Below are 19,767 nucleotides of genomic sequence, written 5' to 3' on the forward strand. Positions count from 1 at the left end.
TGGGTGACTGAGGACTGTATTTTCCATATTTTTCCACTCTCTGTTTGGCTCAAGGTATTTGAAATACCAACTAATAATGGCCATGACACCCAGAAAAAATGAGATATACAATACTTGTTGGCATTTAATGTTTAAAGATAGTAGGGAACATCTGTCTGGTATTATCTTTATATCTCTAAAACATTTATTATATTATGGGATATAACAATGGAGGAAAGTTTGGCCAGGAAAATCTTAATGACAATTTTGTTTGCCAGAATCTCCTTAGCAGCCCCTCAGCCAAGACATAAAGGAACATTTCCGTCTACTGGATCCCATCTTACATATGTTCTATCACATAACTTCTGGTAAGATGAGAAACCTCTCACATTTTACAGAAAAACGTTTAGGAATGCTTTCTGTGAAGCTTTTGATAGTCCATTTCACCAAACCTAAATCGTAATTTTCCTGACTTATTCATTTTAGTCATCACAATTCTTATGTGATTGCAGGTTACCTGTGTGTCACTTAACACAGATCCTATCATTGAGAGTTTTTTGTAAGCCAGTTCACTCTTTCTTTTCCTCTGTGTCTTTCATAGACAGCTCACTACCCTTTCTCTCATAGACTGCTCCTTCAGGATGGTAGCAGTGTCTTACCTTTGACCCAATAGCTCTTTGCATGTATATATTTTTATTGATTAACTTGGCTTCCTTTCCTCATTCATCTTTATCTTGTCTGTGGAAAATTTACTGATCAATTTGTTCTTGGATCAATTATTAATCAAGAGACAATGTCTTAGTTGAAATTTTAAAAATGACTTAGACATTGTATACTCTCATATTTTTTCTATAAAATTATTAAGAGCCTTTTAAATAATATCATAATTAATTCTCTGTTATACTCAACATACTGATATTATTTTTTTCCAATTAAGCACTCACTTTTCTCTACAAATATGGGAAACTTTCTATGCTGCTTATAAAAAGTTAATATAATACACTCTCTAAGTGATTTATTTCTTATATAATTACATATTTTTATTTTTACCTTATAAAGACCTTTACTTTCATTAGTTTATCCCAAGTAGATTTTATATCCCTGTGTTTTTATCATTGTGTTCACAATCATTTATGTGTGTAATTGTTTAAAAAATTCCTTCTAATGATGATTTTTCCACTCTTAATGAGACAGGAATAAAATAATTTAACTGTCACACATTTATTTAGTACACATATATTCAGCACCTATTTGGTGCTAGCAGACTTCATGTTTTCATGGATATTGTGTATTTGTATTACAGAGGCAGATAGCCAAATTGTCAGTTAAATATTGGATAAGTTGAAGCACATGGTGTCTTGAGACTGTGTGCGTGGATCATTAATTCTAGTCTTGGGAGTCATGGAAGAAAATCTTGAAGAAATGTATTTTTTAAATGAGTACCAAAGAACACATACAGATTTATATTGTGTTCACTTAGCTGAATCTTAATTATCTTTCCAAGATCCCTTCCCCAGCATTGTTCTGGATTATGGATGGCTGCAAGATACATATACATGTGATTTGGCAGGAAGAAGTGAAAGAGGGGTGATAGCATTTTATTTTTTGAAGGTTAATGAAGGGTGTCCAGCACTGTGGCAGTGTTGGCTTATCTTGTTGGCATGGGTAAACCTGCAACCTGCAGTTCCTCTCTCTCCTCCTGGGTTTTCACTCAAAGGTTCTCCAGATTCTAGGCCTGGTGTATGAGCAGGGAGACAGCTTCTACTGGCATTAGAAGCTGATAGTAGAACCTCGAGATTGATGAAGATTCCAGCTCATACTCATGGTTCTAGTTTCTTATTGCTCTCCTTTATATTCAGCTTCCCGTTCTGTCTGATGGCCAAGATCATCCATACCTCTTCAGTTATGGAGACAGTAACCTGCATAGACTTCTTGACCACCTTCCATACTTACTAAGAGTTGGATTCCCTGTAGTAAGTACCTTATTCCATATTATGTGTCATAGTTTTGCTTCTCTCATTGAACCCTTAGTGATGTAGAGAGGTTTTCTTTTTAATGGGTGTCTTTAGATTACAGATAGTGTGAAATGAGGGTGACAGAAGTTGAGACCGAAGAGGTAAATATGATATAGGTAATCAAACACCTCATATTTCATGATAAATTTGTATAAATTTTGTACAAGGAGAAAGTGATTATTTCCATTATAATGCTCAGGAGAAGGAAGTTAGAAGTGGGTAAATTTGCAGGTAAGTGTCAAGCATTTGGAAGAGTGCATATCTATTTTCCCAATGAGGTAGAAGGTAATAATTAGTGGCAATTTTTTTCAGAGAAACAACACAGAAGTGGGACTGTGTAATTTTGTTTTAGATAGAACTATGTTTAAAGTATTTTCTAGTATAAAGTAGGAAATGATTAAATTAGATTTAAGGTAACATAATAAGGACTATGCTGTGACTGACTTAGGTTTACAATAACTATTAAATTAATTATCACAGTGTCTGGTACATAGTAAGTTCTCAAAAAATGTTAACATTATTAATATATTGGCAACTGATCTGTGTTAACATATTGTTACAGTGATAAAATAATAATCACATTAAGCAGTTACCACTGAGAAGTAGAGAAATTCTAAACACTAGGCCAATCCACGTTTACAAATCCTGTCTATATATTTTACGTTCTTTGATTTTCCTTGTTTCCTTAATGTCTACTGAATCAATCGAGATTCAGGTAACAGAAAGTGCTCTAGGGATGCTAAGTAGAAAAGTATTTTTAAAGGGGCTTAATTGATTTCAAAATCATCAGAATTCTTAAAGTAAAAGTCAAGGGGTCAGCACTCCGATTCTGATTTCAATTTTAGTGTAAGTGCTGCCGAAGTGAGCACTCTGCTTCTGATTTAAAGGGCAAATGCTACTATAGCTGTAACTCAGAGATCAGAAACAGGTTATTATCCTGACTGTCACCCCATTTGATATTACAACTTCCCCATACCCATGAATCTGGTCAGATGAAGAAGAAGATGGAATCCAGCTGCTGCCTGAGCCTATTTGACTAACTGTACCATCTCAGAAAAGAATAGTCTCTGCTTCCTTGACACTTCAAATTTTATGGGCATTTATCTTATTGAAATAATCTAAACTGCATTGAGAAGCCTAGGTATAATGAAGTTTAGGAAAAGCAGCTTTAGATTTTCAATTTCTATAACATTCAAGGGTTGGGGAAACAGAAGAATATAGAAGTGGATGCCAACTGCAGATTGACAATAACTAACATGTGAAGCATTCCTATTGCACCTATTAGAATGCCTACATTAAAAAACTGACAATACAAATTTTAGAGAGGATATCAAATAAGTGAAACTCACATACATGTAAGTTATCAAATATTAAATGGTACAACCAGTTTGGAAAATAGTTTCACATATTGTATAAAGTTAATAATACACTTACTATGCAACCTAGTCACTCTACTTTTGTGTATTTACCTAAGAGAAATACATTTGTTTATACATGAAGACCTCCAAATTAATGACCTTAGTAGCTTTCTTATAGTATCTAAAAACTGGAAAACCTCCTAGGTGTCTTTCAATAGCAAAGTGCATAAACACATGGTAGAATATTAATATACTGGAATACTAATCAGCAATTAAGAAGAATTCATTACTATAACAAAGAAATGACATGGTTGGATCTCAAAAATATGATGAATGAGTTGCATAATTCCATTTATATGAAACTTTAGAAAATATAAATACAACTCATAGTTACAGACAATATATCAGTGGTTGCTTCTGTCTGAGGGCCTAGAGGAGATTGACTGGGAATGAGTAAAAGAGAGCTTTTTTGGGGGTGATAGAAATGTTCCATATCATGATTGTGTTGTTGGTTACACATGTGTATGTGTCAGTGCTCATAAATACAACATTTAAAATTATATTTTTTGATATAATTTATATTTTAGTAAAGTTGTCAGAAACTGTGAATGGACTGAGATTTTATATTGCTTGCAAGGTAAAACTTTTTACTTTAAATAAAGTAAAAAGTAACTACACACACACAGTTAGTTACTACCGTCCCCTCCCCCACATGCCTGAGTATTATAGAAATTAGAAAACGAAAGCTGCTTTTCTCAAACTTACTCTCCTCCCTTCCTTCCTTCTTCCTTCCCTTTCCCTTTTCCTTTCCTTTCTTCTCTTTTCTTTCTCTTTCGACAGGTTCTCACTTTGTTGCTCAGACTGGAGTGCAGTGGCATGATCTCAGCTTACTGCAACCTCCACCTCCCAGGCTCAAGTGATTCTCCTGCCTCAACCTCCCAAATAGCTGGAATTACAGGCTTGCACCACTATCACCCAGCTGATTTTTGTAATTTTAGTAAAAATGAGGTTTTACCGTGTTGCCCAGGCTGGTCTTGAACTCCTGACTCAAATCATCTACCCACCTCAGCCTCCCAAAGTGCTGGGATTACAGGCGTGAGTCACCATTTCCGACCTCTCAAACTTCCTTTTAGGTAGTATACTTATAGTTACTTAGTTATATGTGTAGTTGCTGAGTTACACACAAACACACACATTTTTATATATAATATACATATATTATATATAATATAAATATAAAATTATGTATGTAATATATAAACATTATCTATTATATGCATATAAAATTATGTAATCAAAAGATATCTGAGTCAGAGACAAAGACAGCTTATTACTCACAGAAAATGCATCATCTGGAGTAATGTTATTGTACCAGTTCCTTGAGTCCTAGTCCCCTCAGGGTGGTGTGCTGAAGTTCAAATCATACCTGCACATGCAGTAAGGTATATTAAAGGAAAGGAAGCCCAGAAGTAAGAACTTCTAATTGTATGTACAGCTACTGGGTAACTGAACATCCATTCCAGAGAGAGACACCTCCTCTGAACATCTCAAGGGAGGGAGACATCTCTAAACTTTACTATCTTGCAGTGTCCCCTTATATTAAAAACATTCTTAAATTGACTGTAAATACCTTTCTCAGAATATCCAGATCATGCAAAAATGTGAAATATTTATGGATAATTATTTCCCAACATAATGTTGACAGAAAAGCTGACCATAATAATTTACCTGAAACATTATGTTCTCTTAGTTCAGTAAATGTTTTTTAAAAAATATCTACAGTTTAAATATATCAAGTTGATTTTCTGCCAATTGTTTGTGCTTTATATTCAGGAAGTTCACATTGCCTAATCGCATTTCCAAAATGCTACAAAAAGAAGTCTAGATTTTTGGAACTTGGGCAATTCCTTGGATCAGTCACTAATTTCCCAAAAAATCCTCTATTCAATTTACTGTATAAATGAGATTTCACCATGTTTGTTTTCAGAATTAAAAAAAAAAAACTCATCATGCATTTAAAATGAGACAATTTCTCCTTCCTTTGTGTTTATTGCTTTTTGTGGCTAACATTTTTTGATTTGTAAAGCATCATCATTAAACACCTGAAAATCCTGCAATATTGTTTCTCATATGAAAATGCTTTAATTTTGTGTATTTTGTGTATTTTGTAGTTATTCAACACTGTTTATTTAACTGAATATACGGTATGCATCTGGGCTAAAGCTTGCTTCTAAGGGCATTTCCCTTTAGAGCAGTATTGGGTAGTCAGGTCACTGGGGGCTCTTTAATTTGGAGGAGTGGTTCCTTTGGCAGCCTAAAGTAGTACAGCTTGGATAAAAGAAAATGTAGCTGGATAACCAGAATTTTTCAACAAACCAAAATTCAGAGCTCAGAAGGAAAATCACAAATGAGTAAAGAAAGATTGAAAACTTTCGAGTAACTTAACAAGTTAGTGACTTGTACCTATGGGAGTTGGAGGAAATAAGTTTTGACAACTGGTTCAGGCAAAATGTGAGTAAGGGATTTGTGATTAAATTGTGTGTCTGGGTACTGCCTAAGGAGGATGCTATCTAGGGTTGAGGAGTCAGGTATGACAGATGAATTTTAAGATTTTTTGTTCCTAATTATGTGAAAAATGATTTTGGTATTTTGATAGTAATTGCACTGAATGTATAGATTTCCTTGGGCAGTATGGTCATTTTCGTGATACTGATTCTTCTAATTCCTGGGCATGGAATGTATTTGCATTAGTTCCAGTTTTATAATTTCTATAAACTGTGTCTCTTAAAAGGCCACTAGACCCTTGTCAACATAGGTAAATTATTGATTATCTCTTTATTTGCCAGTGTTTGGAGAATCTCTTTATTGGATGGGACATCCTTGGACAAAACCATATCCAGATGAGAGGTAGAGGACAGGCATGCATGAAGGCAACTCTCCAGTAACTAGACAAAGGAAATGATTGCATGACAGATAGCACTCTCTTCCCTGGTCTGAAAGCAGGGGAGACATGCATGATCAAATCCAATGGCAAGAGTACCCACGTCCCCACAAGTGGTGAACCCCACAGATAAGACACTTCTTTGAATAGTTCTATATCGAATTGTTTATGGCATTCCTGAAGAAGAACATTTAGGAATTGCCCAGATATACCAGAATTGTTTACTAGATGCTGCTAGGAAAGTGAAAGTTAACTCTTGGAAAAGTCTAGTGCTAAAAAAGTCAAAGTTAGAAGCACCCATTTTGCATGCAGTACCTGTTACTCCCAGAACAGGGAGGATACCAAAATGAACGAAATGACCATAATGACACAAATACTAAACTAATGAGAGGGCCTCTGACCTAATGCACTTAATAAACTAACTTTAGGATTTCCAAATCTGTGCAGAAAGGCTCTCTTCTGGGTAGATAAAAATGTTATTGGTTTATTTGGTTTCAATTCCAGAGAAAATAGGCTCTAAAGCTGCCTATCGCAAAGTAATTAAGAAAGCTTCACCCTTTTCCTTAGCTAAGTGAAGATTTTACTAAACACTGAAAAATATACCCCAGAAGAACAATATATCAGATATCAGGTGATATAACTGAATTAGAGCATTTATATCAGCATAGAAGAGTGAAACGAAGGCAAAGTCAGGGTCAGAGACTAATATAGTAAATTAGCCTCCAAGAGTGACTGTGATATTAATAAGAGGACTATAATAAATGAAGGATAGTGGGATGAGAAAAAATAATCTATAGTTTTCCAAATGAAACCAAGACTGTATCTATTTAGGAAATTATCTAGTGAATAAACACTACCTAACTGAGGAGTTTACTTTTTAAAAAAAGGAATACCAAATATTAATACCCAAATAAATTGTTTAATTTTACTTGATTCACACATAAATTGAAAAACTGTTACTATGGCACTTTATTACATGTTACTTTGACACAGCTAAGTAACAAAGACACAGTCAGTCATAGTGTTTGCAATCATCTGGATATCTTTGCATCCTATCCTGGACTCTGGAGGACAGACAGGGTTAAGTTCTGGGAACACTTGCTCTTTCATGCCCAATATAGCAAAATTCTTGGATCACTAATTTATAATGATTTTATAGTGTAACTGAGTACAAGCAATTGACTGAAGACAGTATTAGCGATGGGTTTCTTTGCTGCTTCCTTTAAAAATATTTTCTTAAAATATAATTAAATTGCTTCCATGTATAGAGAATCTTCCATACCAAGTGAGCAAATCAGTTGTACAAGTGAAAGAAGATATTTCAGGATTTCAATATATCCAAGTTTCTGAGTCATAATTAGGAGTGATGGTTAATTATATTTGTAGTTAGAGATGCAGTGCTTTTTGGGTTAGATTTGAGTTAATCTTGGTACTGTATATGGCTGATCGATTTACCTTTCAAGTTGGTAATTAAATCAATTAACCTGAGTCTCAATTAATGAACATTCCATCAGCCACAAACATGGATAAAGAATGCCAGTGTTAACAATCAAAGATGTACTTTTGTGCTATCAACCAACTGGCCAGGCTTTTGAGCACTTAAAATATTTAAGCAACTTAGAAGTAAGAAACAATCAATGTATTGTTTAGCCTGGAGACATACTGCCCTCTTGTTAAATGGGTTAGTTCTTGGAAAACATTTTGTTGAAAGATGTAAATACATATTCTATCCGTTTCTGTAACAGACCATTGCTCTTGTACATAATGAATTACAAAATTCTGGCTTACCAGCTTGTCTCTCTCTTTGTCCAGATCTAGCAAAGGTTATGAATATACTCTTTCTTTTCATTTTTTTTCTTGTCTACTTTCTTCTTTATTTTCCATTGTTTCTGGTTCTTTTAGTTTGCCATTTATCTTTAGTACAGGAATTTCAACAAATAAGATGTTTTTGCTTTTTAAATTTGTTTAAGGCACTTTATATAGCAGAAGACCTTAATTAAAAAAAGGAACCTGTGACATACTACCATTTTCAGTAAAACTACATCTAGTGGCAGCCATTTGATGGAAGGTAATTTTAAAAAGTGAAAATTATTTCTAACACACACAGACACACACACACACAGTGGTATATATTTCAAAAATAAATGCAATGATATCCTTTGAAGCTTATTGTATAAATAGAACCGAGATGGAAGAAATAAAAATATGTAATAAGGGCCGGGCTCGGTGGCTCACGCCTGTAATCCCAGCACTTTGGGAGGCCGAGGCAGGTGGATCACGAGGTCAAGAAATCGAGACCATCCTGGTCAACATGGTGAAACCCCGTCTCTACTAAAATGCAAAAAAATTAGCTGGGCATGGTGGCGCATGCCTGTAATCTCAGCTACTCAGGAGGCTGAGGCAGGAGAATTGCCTGAACCCAGGAGGCGGAGTTTGCCGTCAGCCGAGATAGCGCCATTGCACTCCAGCCTGGGTAACAAGAGCGAAACTCCGTCTCAAAAAAAAAAAAAAAAAAGTATGTAATAAAAGAGGGTGTTTAGTTGTTCCAATTATATCCAAAGGCAGTATGTGATTATGGCAACTCTTTTTCAAGGCATGACTCTGAAATTTGAAAATCCATAATTTGACTAAATCATATTCCAGAACAACATAATATTTCCAATTAGGAGCAAACCTTTATGCTGACCATAGTAATGCTTTCTCTTATGAAGACCTCCCTGTACCTATAATATTTTAGAACTTAGGAAACTTTATATGCAACCACATGAAGAGCAAGTGTGCTGATAATAGAATTAGTCAGGTTATGACAAAGCCTATGTAAAGAATGCTGCCTTCTCAATGGAGAATACCTCTCTGAATACTTGTGTTCCCACATTACAGTGGGTCTCATTATTATTCATGGATGAGATCAGTGAGTGAACAAATGATAACTCTTAAAGAACAAAATAGAAACTCGAAAAGCAAAATTTCCATTATCCAACTTGTGTTCTTCATAAATGCTATAAGATGTTTATTCCATTATTATATTAGATATATTCCTATATAATTGATAAGATATCAGCTTTCTTTGGTTAAATAATTCTGTTCATCTTGATTTTACTAAAGGGATTCAAAAAGTTCTTACAGGTCCTTATACACAAGACTTCTGTGTGCTTTAATATTTCAGAAGATGACTTCAATTATGATTTCTAAGGTCATGGAATTCCTTTATTAAATACAATGGTTAGAAGTTTGTAATTAAGATATCAAAGCATCAGTTTAACTTAGGCTGGATTGTAATTATATTAAAATATGTAGAATTTGTTTTTTTAATTGATAAGCATTGTCATTATGAAATGCTTTTAGAAATCTTTTACTCAAGTCTTCTCATATGATGCAAGTATAACCTTCAACTCAATACTTTATACTCAGTACTTTACGCAATTCTCACAAATTCTAAACTAAGGAAGTGTTCATAAGTAAGATTTAAATATATCATTTTCATTTTCCCTAACAAATATTACTATATTTGAATTTTAATCATTTGGCTAAACAGCTTGAAAGAAGAATAAAGGCTGAAAAACTATTAGATAATGTATCAGTAAGGGTACAAAATGCTAGTTCTTTGCAACAGAGTAATGGAATCTGGTAAAAAAAGAAAAGCAGCAATCCATTTTTTTTTGGTACTTCCTGTGTAAGCTAAAATAAGGAAAGATGGGGCTAAAATATAGGATAGGCTCAGAATCAACTATAGAAATTACATAATGATTTACTAAATATGAAATGTAAAGAAAGGTGGAAATTTGGTAGGATCACTGCTTATCTATTTTTTTTATGAAATGTAATTGGCAAATCAAATAATATGCCTATAAATATTTGAAGTTAAAAATGGCAGCATCTTTAAGAAATGGAGAAAATTTGTGAGAGCAGTTAAATATGTTCAAGTACTATTGAATTAAAAATAATAGAACATAATTCAGAAAGTGAAATAATTGTTGATTATAGAAAAATACTTTGAAGAGTTTATGAATGCAAATTAGATAGCTACAAATTAAATGAGCCCTAATTGTTTCAACTGCTACTATTTTGGAACTACCACTATGTTCTGGTCAAGGTCAACTTCACTTTGACTGTTCCTTGCCAATGACTGAAAACAGGAAGGTACTAGAGCCATTTCATTCCAGCATTTCAAGGAATTCCTCACACTGGATCTTTTTCTTGAATTTGCCCATTCTGCCTGGATGAGACTTTCTTAAAGCCACTGATTCAGTTAGGATTGCTTCTATTGACCTACCATTAAGCAAATGTGTCATCTTTTTTTCATTATTGTCTAATCTGCTATTAAGCTTATCCAACGAAGTATTCGTATCAGATACTGAAAGTTTTTTTTTTATTTCTTTTTTTTTCTATAGAAATCTTTCATTAAATATACAAGAAACTTGAAGAATTTAGATAGTATAATTTCTTCCTTACTATAACAGTAGATAGTGAAACTGCTGTGTGTGTGTTTGTGTGTGTGTATCAGCAGCTTTTTTCTTTTATTGTTGAAGAGTATTCTATTATGTGAGTGCCTTATAGTTTTTTTATAATTTCGACTTTTATTTTAGAATCATGGGTCTATGTTCAGGAGATGCTGATTTGGGGGCATGAATGAGGTAGTGAGCATAATGTCCAATAGGTAGTTTTTCAGCTTCTGCCCTCCTCCCTCTCTCTCATCTCTAGTAATCCCCAGTGTCTATTGTTTCCATATCTATGTCTATGAGTATCCAATGTTTAGCTCACACTTATAAATGAAAACATGCAGTATTTTGTTTTCTATTCCTGCACTAAATCACTTAGAACAATGGCCTCTAGCTGTATTGATGTTGCTCCAAAGGACATTATTTGATTCTTTTTTATGACTGTGTAGTACTCCATGGTGTATATGTACCACATTGTCTTTATCTAATTCACTGCTGATGGACACATAGCAGTGTCCATAGGATTCTGTGACTTTGTTATTGTGAATGGTGCTGTGATGAACATACGACTACATGTATCTTCTTGGTAGAACAATGGGTTTTCCTAGTAATGGGATTGCTGGGTTTAGAATTTTCCACTTAGTTCTTTCTGGAGTTGCCATTTTGTTTTTTGAGATTCACTATTCACTCACTAGTCTCATCTATTTCTTTAATTGAACATGTTTACATTAAATTATTTGTATCTTCATCAGAAATTGCAACAATAATCATTTCAGAATCTGTTTTATTGACAATTTTTTATTTTTATTTATTTATTTAATTTTTTATTGCATTTTAGGTTTGGGGTACATGAGCAGAGCATGCAAGACAGTTGCGTAGGTACACACATGGTAGTGTGTTTTGCTTCCTTTCTCCCCTTCACCCACATTTGGCATTTATCCCCAGGTTATTCCTCCCCACCTCCCCCTCCCACTGGCCCTCCCCCTTTCCCCCCAATAGACCCCAGTGTTTAGTACTCCCCTCCCTGTGTCCATGTGTTCTCATTTTTCATCACCCACCTATGAGTGAGAATATGTGGTGTTTTATTTTCTGTTCTTGTGTCAGTTTGCTGAGGATGATGTTCTCCAGATTCATCCATGTCCCTACAAATGACACAAACTCATCATTTCTGATTGCTGCATAATATTCCATGGTGTATATGTGCCACATTTTTCCAATCCAGTCTATTATCAATGGGCATTTGGGTTGATTCCAGGTCTTTGCTATTGTAAACAGTGCTGCAATGAACATTTGTGTACATGTGTCTTTATAGTAGAATGATTTATAGTCTTTTGGATATATACCCAGTAATGGGATTGCTGGGTCAAATGGAATTTCTATTTCTAAGGCCTTGAGGAATCGCCACACTGTCTTCCACAATGGTTGAACTAATTTACACTCCCAGCAACAGTGTAAAAGTGTTCCTTTTTCTCCACATCCTCTCCAGCATCTGTTGTCTCCAGATTTTTTAATGATCGCCATTCTAACTGGCGTGAGATGCTATCTCAATGTGGTTTTGATTTGCATCTCTCTGATGACCAGTGACGATGAGCATTTTTTCATACGATTGTTGGCCTCATATATGTCTTCTTTCGTAAAGTGTCTGTTCATATCCTTTGCCCACTTTTGAATGGGCTTGTTTGTTTTTTTCCTGTAAATCTGTTTGAGTTCTTTGTAAATTCTGGATATCAGCCCTTTGTCAGATGGGTAAACTGCAGAAATTTTTTCCCATTCTGTTGGTTGCCGATCCACTCTAGTGACTGTTTCTTTTGCCGTGCAGAAGCTGTGGAGTTTCATTAGGTCCCATTTGTCTATTTTGGCTTTTGTTGCCAATGCTTTTTGTGTTTTGTTCATGAAGTCCTTGCCTACTCCTATGTCCTGGATAGTTTTGCCTAGATTTCCTTCTAGGGTTTTTATGGTGCCAGGTCTTATGTTTAAGTGTTTAATCCATCTGGAGTTAATTTTAGTGTAAGGTGTCAGGAAGGGGTCCAGTTTCTGCTTTCTGTACATGGCTAGCCAGTTTTCCCAACACCATTTGTTCAACAGGGAATCCTTTCCCCATTGCTTGTTTTTGTCAGGTTTATCAAAGATTGTATAGTTTTAGATATGTTGTGTTGCCTCCGATGCCTCTGTTTTGTTCCATTGGTCTATATCTCTGTTTTGGTACCAGTACCATGCTGTTTTGATTACTGTAGCCTTGTAGTATAGTTTGAAATCCGGTAGTGTGATGCCCCCCGCTGTGTTCTTTTTGCTTAGATTTGACTTGGCTATGCGGGCTCTCTTTTGGTTCCATATGAAGTTCATGGTGGTTTTTTCCAGTTCTGTGAAGAAAGTCAATGGTAGCTTGATGGGGATAGCGTTGATTCTGTAAATTACTTTGGGCAGTATAGCCATATTTACGATATTAATTCTTCCTAACCATGAACATGGAATGTTTCTCCATCTGTTTGTGTCCTCTCTGATTTCGTTGAGCAGTGGTTTGTAGTTCCTCTTGAAGAGGTCCCTTACATTCCTTGTGAGTTGTATTCCAAGGTATTTTATTCTTTTTGTAGCAATTGTGAATGGCAGTTCGTTCTTGATTTGGCTTTCTTTAAGTCTGTTATTGGTGTAGACGAATGCTTGTGATTTTTGCACATTGATTTTATATCCTGAGACTTTGCTGAAGATGCTTCTCAGTTTCAGGAGGTTTTGGGCTGAGGCGATGGGGTCTTCTAGGTATACTATCATGTCATCTGCAAATAGAGACAATTTGGCTTCCACCTTTTTTATTTGAATACACTTTATTTCTTTGTCTTGCCTGATTTCTCTGGCTAGAACTCTCAGTACTATATTGAATAGGAGTGGTGAAAGAGGGCATCCTTGTCTAGTGCCAAATTTCAAAGGAAATGCTTCCAGTTGTTGCCCATTCAGTATGATATTGGCTGTTGCTTTGTCATAAATAGCTTTTATTACGTTGAGATACGTTCCATCGATACTGAGTTTATTGAGGGTTTTTAGCATAAAGGGCTGTTGAATTTTGTCAAATGCCTTCTCTGCATCAATTGAGATAATCATGTGGTTTTTGTTTTTGGTTCTGTTTATGTGGTGAATTACGTTGATAGACTTGCGTATGTTGAACCAGCCATGCATCCCCGGGATGAATCCTACTTGATCATGGTGAATAAGTTTTTTGATTTGCTGTTGCAATTGGCTTGCCAATATTTTATTGAAGATTTCTGCATCTATGTTCATCATGGATATTGGCCTGAAGTTTTCTTTTCTTGTTGGGTCTCTGCCGGGTTTTGGTATCAGGATGATGTTGGTCTCGTAAAATGATTTGGGAAGGATTCCCTCTATTTGTATTATTTGGAATAGTTTTAGAAGGAATAATACCAGCTCCTCTTTGTGTGTCTGGTAGAATTCGGATGTGAACCCATCTGGACCTGGGCTTTTTTTGTGTGGTAGGCTCTTAATTGCTGCCTCGACTTCTGCCCTTGTTATTGATCTATTCATAGTTTCAGCTTCCTCCTGGTTTAGGCTTGGGAGGACACAGGAGTCCAGGAATTTATCCATTTCTTCCAGGTTTACTAGTTTATGTGCATAGAGTTGTTTGTAATATTCTCTGAGTATGGTTTGAATTTCTGTGGAATCTGTGGTGATTTCCCCTTAATCATTTTTTATTGCATCTATTTGGTTGTTCTCTCTTTTATTTTTAATCAGTCTGGCTAGTGGTCTGTCTATTTTGTTGATCTTTTCAAAAAACCAGCTCTTGGATTTATTGATTTTTTGAAGGGTTTTTCGTATCTCAATCTCCTTCAGTTCAGCTCTGATCTTAGTTATTTCTTGTCTTCTGCTGGGTTTTGAGTCTTTTTGATCTTGCTCCTTTAGCTCTTTCAATTTTGACGATAGGGTGTCAATTTTGGATCTCTCCATTCTCCTCATATGGGCACTTATTGCTATATACTTTCCTCTAGAGACTGCTTTAAATGTGTCCCAGAGGTTCTGGCATGTTGTGTCTTCGTTCTCATTGGTTTCGAAGAACTTCTTTATTTCTGTCTTCATTTCATTGTTTACCCAGTCAACATTCAAGAGCCAGTTGTTCAGTTTCTATGAAGCAGTGAGGTTCTGGGTCGGTTTCTGAATTCTGAGTTCTAACTTGATTGCAGTATGGTCTTAGAGACGGTTTGTTATGATTTCAGTTGTTTTGCTTTTGCTGAGCAGTGCTTTACTTCTAATTATGTGGTCAATTTTTGAGTAGGTGTGATGTGGTGCTGAGAAGAATGTATATTCTGTGGATTTGTGGTAGAGAGTTTTGTAAATGTCTATGAGGTTTGCTTGCTCCAGGTCTGAGTTCAAGCCCTGGATATTCTTGTTGATTTTCTGTCTGGTTGATCTGTCTAATATTGACAGTGGAGTGTTAAAGTCTCCCACTATTATTGTGTGGGAGTCTAAGTCTCTTTGTAATTCATTAAGAACTTGCCTTATGTATCTGGGTGCTCCTGCATTGGGTCCATATATGTTTAGGATCGTTAGCTCTTCTTGTTGTACCGATCCTTTTACCATTATGTAATGGCCTTCTCTGTCTCTTTTGATCTTTGTTGCTTTAAAGTCTATTTTATCAGAGATGAGAATTGCAACTCCTGCTTTTTTTTTCCTCTCCATTTGCTTGGTAAATCTTCCTCCATCCCTTTATTTTGAGCCTTTGTGTATCCTTGCATGTGAGATGGGTTTCCTGGATACAACACACTGATGGGTTTTGGCTTTTTATCCAATTTGCCAGTCTGTGTCTTTTGATTGGTGCATTTAGTCCATTTACATTTAGGGTTAATATTGTTATGTGTGAATGTGATACTGCCATTTTGATGCTAAATGGCTGTTTTGCCTGTTAGTTGTTGTAGATTCTTTATTATGTTGATGCTCTTTAGCTTTTAGTGTGATTTTGGAATGGTTGGTACTGGTTGTTCCTTTCTCTGTGTAGTGCCTCTTTTAGGAGCTCTTGTAAAGCAGGCCTAGTGGTGACAAAATCTCTGAGTACTTGCTTGTTCGCAAAGGATTTTATTTTTCCTTCACTTCTGAAGCTCAGTTTGGCTGGATATGAAATTCTGGGTTGAAAGTTCTTTTCTTTAAGTATGTTGAATATTGGCCCCCACTCTCTTCTGGCTTGTAGTATTTCTGCTGAGAGATCTGCTGTGAGTCCGATGGGCTTCCCTTTGTGGGTGACCCGACCTTTCTCTCTGGCTGCTCTTAGTATTTTCTTCTTTATTTCAACCTTGTTGAATCTGACGATTATGTGCCTTGGGGTTGCTCTTCTTGCGGAGTATCTTTGTGGTGTTCTCTGTCTTTCCTGCATTTGAGTGTTGGCCTGTCTTGCTAGGTTGGGGAAATTTTCTTGGATGATGTCCTGAAGAGTATTTTCCAGCTTGGATTCATTCTCTTCGTCTCCTTGTGGTACACCTATCAAACATAGGTTATGTCTTTTCACATAGTCCCACATTTCTTGGAGACTTTGTTCATTCCTTTTTGTGCTTTTTTCTCTAGTCTTGGTTTCTTGTTTTATTTCATTGAGTTGGTCTTCGACTTCAGATATTCTTTCTTCTGCTTGGTCAATTTGGCTATTGAAACTTGTGCATGCTTCGCGAAGTTCTCGTATTGTGTTTCTCAGCTCCTTTAAATCATTCATATTCCTCTCTAAGTTATCCATTCTTGTTATCATTTCCTCAAATCTTTTTTCATATCTCTTTTCAAGTTCCTTAGTTTCATTGCATTGATTTAATACATGTTCTTTTAGCTCACAAAAGTTTCTCATTATCCACCTTCTGAAGTCTAATTCTGTCATTTCGTTACAGTCATTCTCCGTCCAGCTTTCTTCCCTTGCTGGTGAGGAAATTTGTTCCTTTCTAGGAGGTGAGATGTTCTGGTTTCAGGTGTTTTCCTCCTTTTTGCGCTGGTTTCTTCCCATCTTTGTGGATTTATCCACTTGTCGTCTGCGTAATTGCTGACTTTTCGATTGGGTCTCTGAGTGGACACCCAGATTGTTGATGATGAAGTATTTCTGTTACTTGGTTTTCCTTCTACCAGTCTAGCCCCTTTGCTGTACGACTGCTGAGGTCCACTCCAGGCCCTTCTTGTCTGGGGTGCACCTCTAGCAGCTGTGGCACAGTGAGGGATGCTACCAGTTTCTTTTTCTGCTATCTTTGTCCCAGGATGATGCCTGCCAAATGTCAGTCTTTTGGATATAGAGGGGTCAGGGAGCTGCTTTAGGAGACAGTCTGTACTTATATGAGCTCAGTTGCTGAGCTGTGAGCTCTGTTGTTCATTCAGGGCTGTTAGGCTGCTATGTTTGATTCTGCTGCAACAGAGCTCATTAAAAAATCCCTTTTTTTCTCAAATGCTCTGTCTTGGGGGGTTCGGGCTTTATTTTTGGATGTCAGTTGAGGTGTCCTGCCCAGCTAAGAGGCAGTCTAGTCACTGTTTGCCTGCCGAGGCTCCTCCCTGCTGTTGTGTGGTTCGCCCTGTTGCTGCACACTCTGTTCTTCTGCTGCGGTCTCCGCCACGGGCTATGCCCTGCAGCGGAGTCTCTCTGTTGTAGCGGGTTGCCTCGGCAATGGCAGGCTGCCTCAGCAGTGGGCGTGTATCTCAGTACGGGCGGGTTGCCTCGGCAACAGCAGGCTGCGTCAGCCGTGGACGTGTATCTCAGTAGGGGCGGGTTGCCTCAGTAATGGTGGACGCCCCTCCCCCAGAGAGCATCTCAGGGACCGTCTGCATGGGGAGCCTTTGGAATCGTGGTTTTGTCCATCACACTGGGCTACCCCAAACACTGTGTCCCTGCAATCCCCTGGGCTGGCCCACTTTCCGAGTCCCATTCAGTCTCAAGTCCAGCCCTCTCAAGTCTCAAGTTGCTGGTTCAACAGGGCACCTGGACAAGCACACCATGTGGGGAGCACTGGGTAGGGCCGGCCGCCGCCACCCTAGCTGCCGGCTTCACCAGGCAATACCTCTCCCTGGCGTCCCGCGTCTCTTTTATACTTGGGAATTTCCCCATTCTGTGGGCAACAAAGATCAGTCTGGAAATGCAGCTCTGACTCACCTCTTCGCGGATTCAACGAGAGCTTCAATCCTGGGTTGTTCTCACTGCGCCATCTTGAGTCCTCCTCTGACAGTTTTTTAGATCAGTATTTCCTTTTTCTTTTCATGACTGAGTTGCTTTCAGATTTTATTCTTAACATTGGAAATTCAGTATTGTTGACAGTCTGTAATTTGTTGTCCTTGTATTAGAGTAGCAGATTTGTTATTACCTTTTGGTTTTATGCATTCATCATGTTTCAGCTTCAGAAAGATTATCTCATATTTTCTCTAAAACTTCTAAAACCTTCTTCCTCCACATTTAACCTGGATTTGTTAAGTGTATATTGTGAAATAAGAATCTAAATTTATTTTAAAAGTAAAATTATTTGCCTTAGCAAAATTTATTCTGTTAAAAACAAAGTTAAAAATTAAGCCAAAGACTGTGAGAAGATACTTGTAGTGTATATAAGCACAGGCTTTACTATATTTAATTTAAAAACCATAAATAACTGGGGATTTTAGAACTCAACTTTCAGCATTGGACAAATCATCTAGAATAGGGGTGCCTAAGCTCCAGGCTGCAGACCCCAACTGGTTATAATCCATGGCCTATTTGTAATCCAGCTGCACAGCAGGAGGAGAGCAGCAGGGCCAGCAAGCATTACAGCCTGAGCTCCACCTCCTCTCAGATCAGCAGTAGCATTAGATTCTCATAGGAGCATGAACCCTACTGTGAACTGCACATGTGAGGGGCCTAGGTTGTATTCTCCTTATGAGAATCTAACTAATATAGTTAGGCTTTGTGTCCTCACCCAAACCTCATTTTGAAGTATCATACCCGTTAATCACAACATGTCAAGGGAGAGACCAGCTGGAGGTGATTGAATCATGGGGGCAGTTTCCTACATGCTATTCTCCTGATAGTGAGTAAGTTCTCATGAGATCTGATGGTTTTATAAGTGTTTAATAGCTCTTTCTGTGTTCATTATCCTTCTTGGTGCCTTGTAAAGAAGGTGCCTTGCTTCCCCTTCATCTTCAACCATGATTGTAAGTTTTCTGAGGCCTCCCCAGCCATCCTGAACTGTGAGTAAATTAAACCTCTTTCCTTAACAAATTACCCAGTCTTGGGCAGTTCTTTATAGCAGTGTGAAAATGGACTGATACATTAACTAATGCCTGAGATGATCTGTGGTGGAACACTTTCATCCCAGAACCATCCCTTCCTGACTCCTGGTCCTTGGAAAAGCTGTCTTCCATGAAACCAGTCCCTGGTGCCAGAAAGGTTGAGGACCACTGATCTGGACAGAAAATCAACCAAGAAACACTGAAGTTAAATTGCACTGTAGACCAAATGAATCTTACAGACATTTACAGAACATTTTATTCAACAGCTACAGAATATACATTCTTCTCATGATCACATGAAACATTATTTAGGATAGACCACATGTTATACCACACAACAGGTCTCTACAAATATATAAAAAAATCTAATTATATCAAGTGTGTTATCTGGCCACAGTGGAATAAACTAAACATTAACAACAAAATGATCATTCAAAAATATGCATGTGTATGAAAATTAAACAATATGCAACTGAATGATTAGTGAGTAAAAAAGAAATTAAAACAAATTTTAAAAAGAGAAACATATGAAAATAGAAATATAACATACAGAAATTTGGGGGACACAGCAAAAGCAGTATTAAGAGGTGAGCTTAAAGCAGTAAATGCCTATATCCAAAAAGGAGAAAGATTTTCACTAAGTAACTTAAAGATGAATCTCAAAAAGACTAGAGGTACAAGAACAAACCACATCTAAAATTAGTAGAGGAAAGGAATTAATAAAGATGGCCAACTAAATGCAGCCAGGAAGCACTGCCTCCCACCAGAGTCCAAAAATTTGAGTAAGCAACATAATTTGAAAAGATCTGCAAAGAGAAAATGTTGAG

General features: G+C 36.7%; 1 protein-coding gene across 5 annotated transcripts in view; it reads left to right on the forward strand.

Moving 5' to 3' along the window:
* LOC108588667 (uncharacterized) overlaps nucleotides 1-19,767 on the forward strand; it is a 708,321-nt gene that overhangs the window by 553,754 nt on the left and 134,800 nt on the right. For all 5 annotated transcript variants that reach the window (XR_013527909.1, XM_078352723.1, XM_078352724.1 and 2 more), the window contains one exon: nucleotides 1,839-1,952. Coding sequence is in view for 4 of the 5 variants with exons in the window: in XM_078352723.1 (XP_078208849.1) it covers nucleotides 1,839-1,952 (114 nt within the window). In the remaining variant the exon portion in view is untranslated. The remainder of the gene's footprint in view (nucleotides 1-1,838; nucleotides 1,953-19,767) is intronic.

Source organism: Callithrix jacchus, chromosome 16, assembly GCF_049354715.1.
Source record: "Callithrix jacchus isolate 240 chromosome 16, calJac240_pri, whole genome shotgun sequence".
Taxonomy (NCBI): domain Eukaryota; kingdom Metazoa; phylum Chordata; class Mammalia; order Primates; family Cebidae; genus Callithrix; species Callithrix jacchus.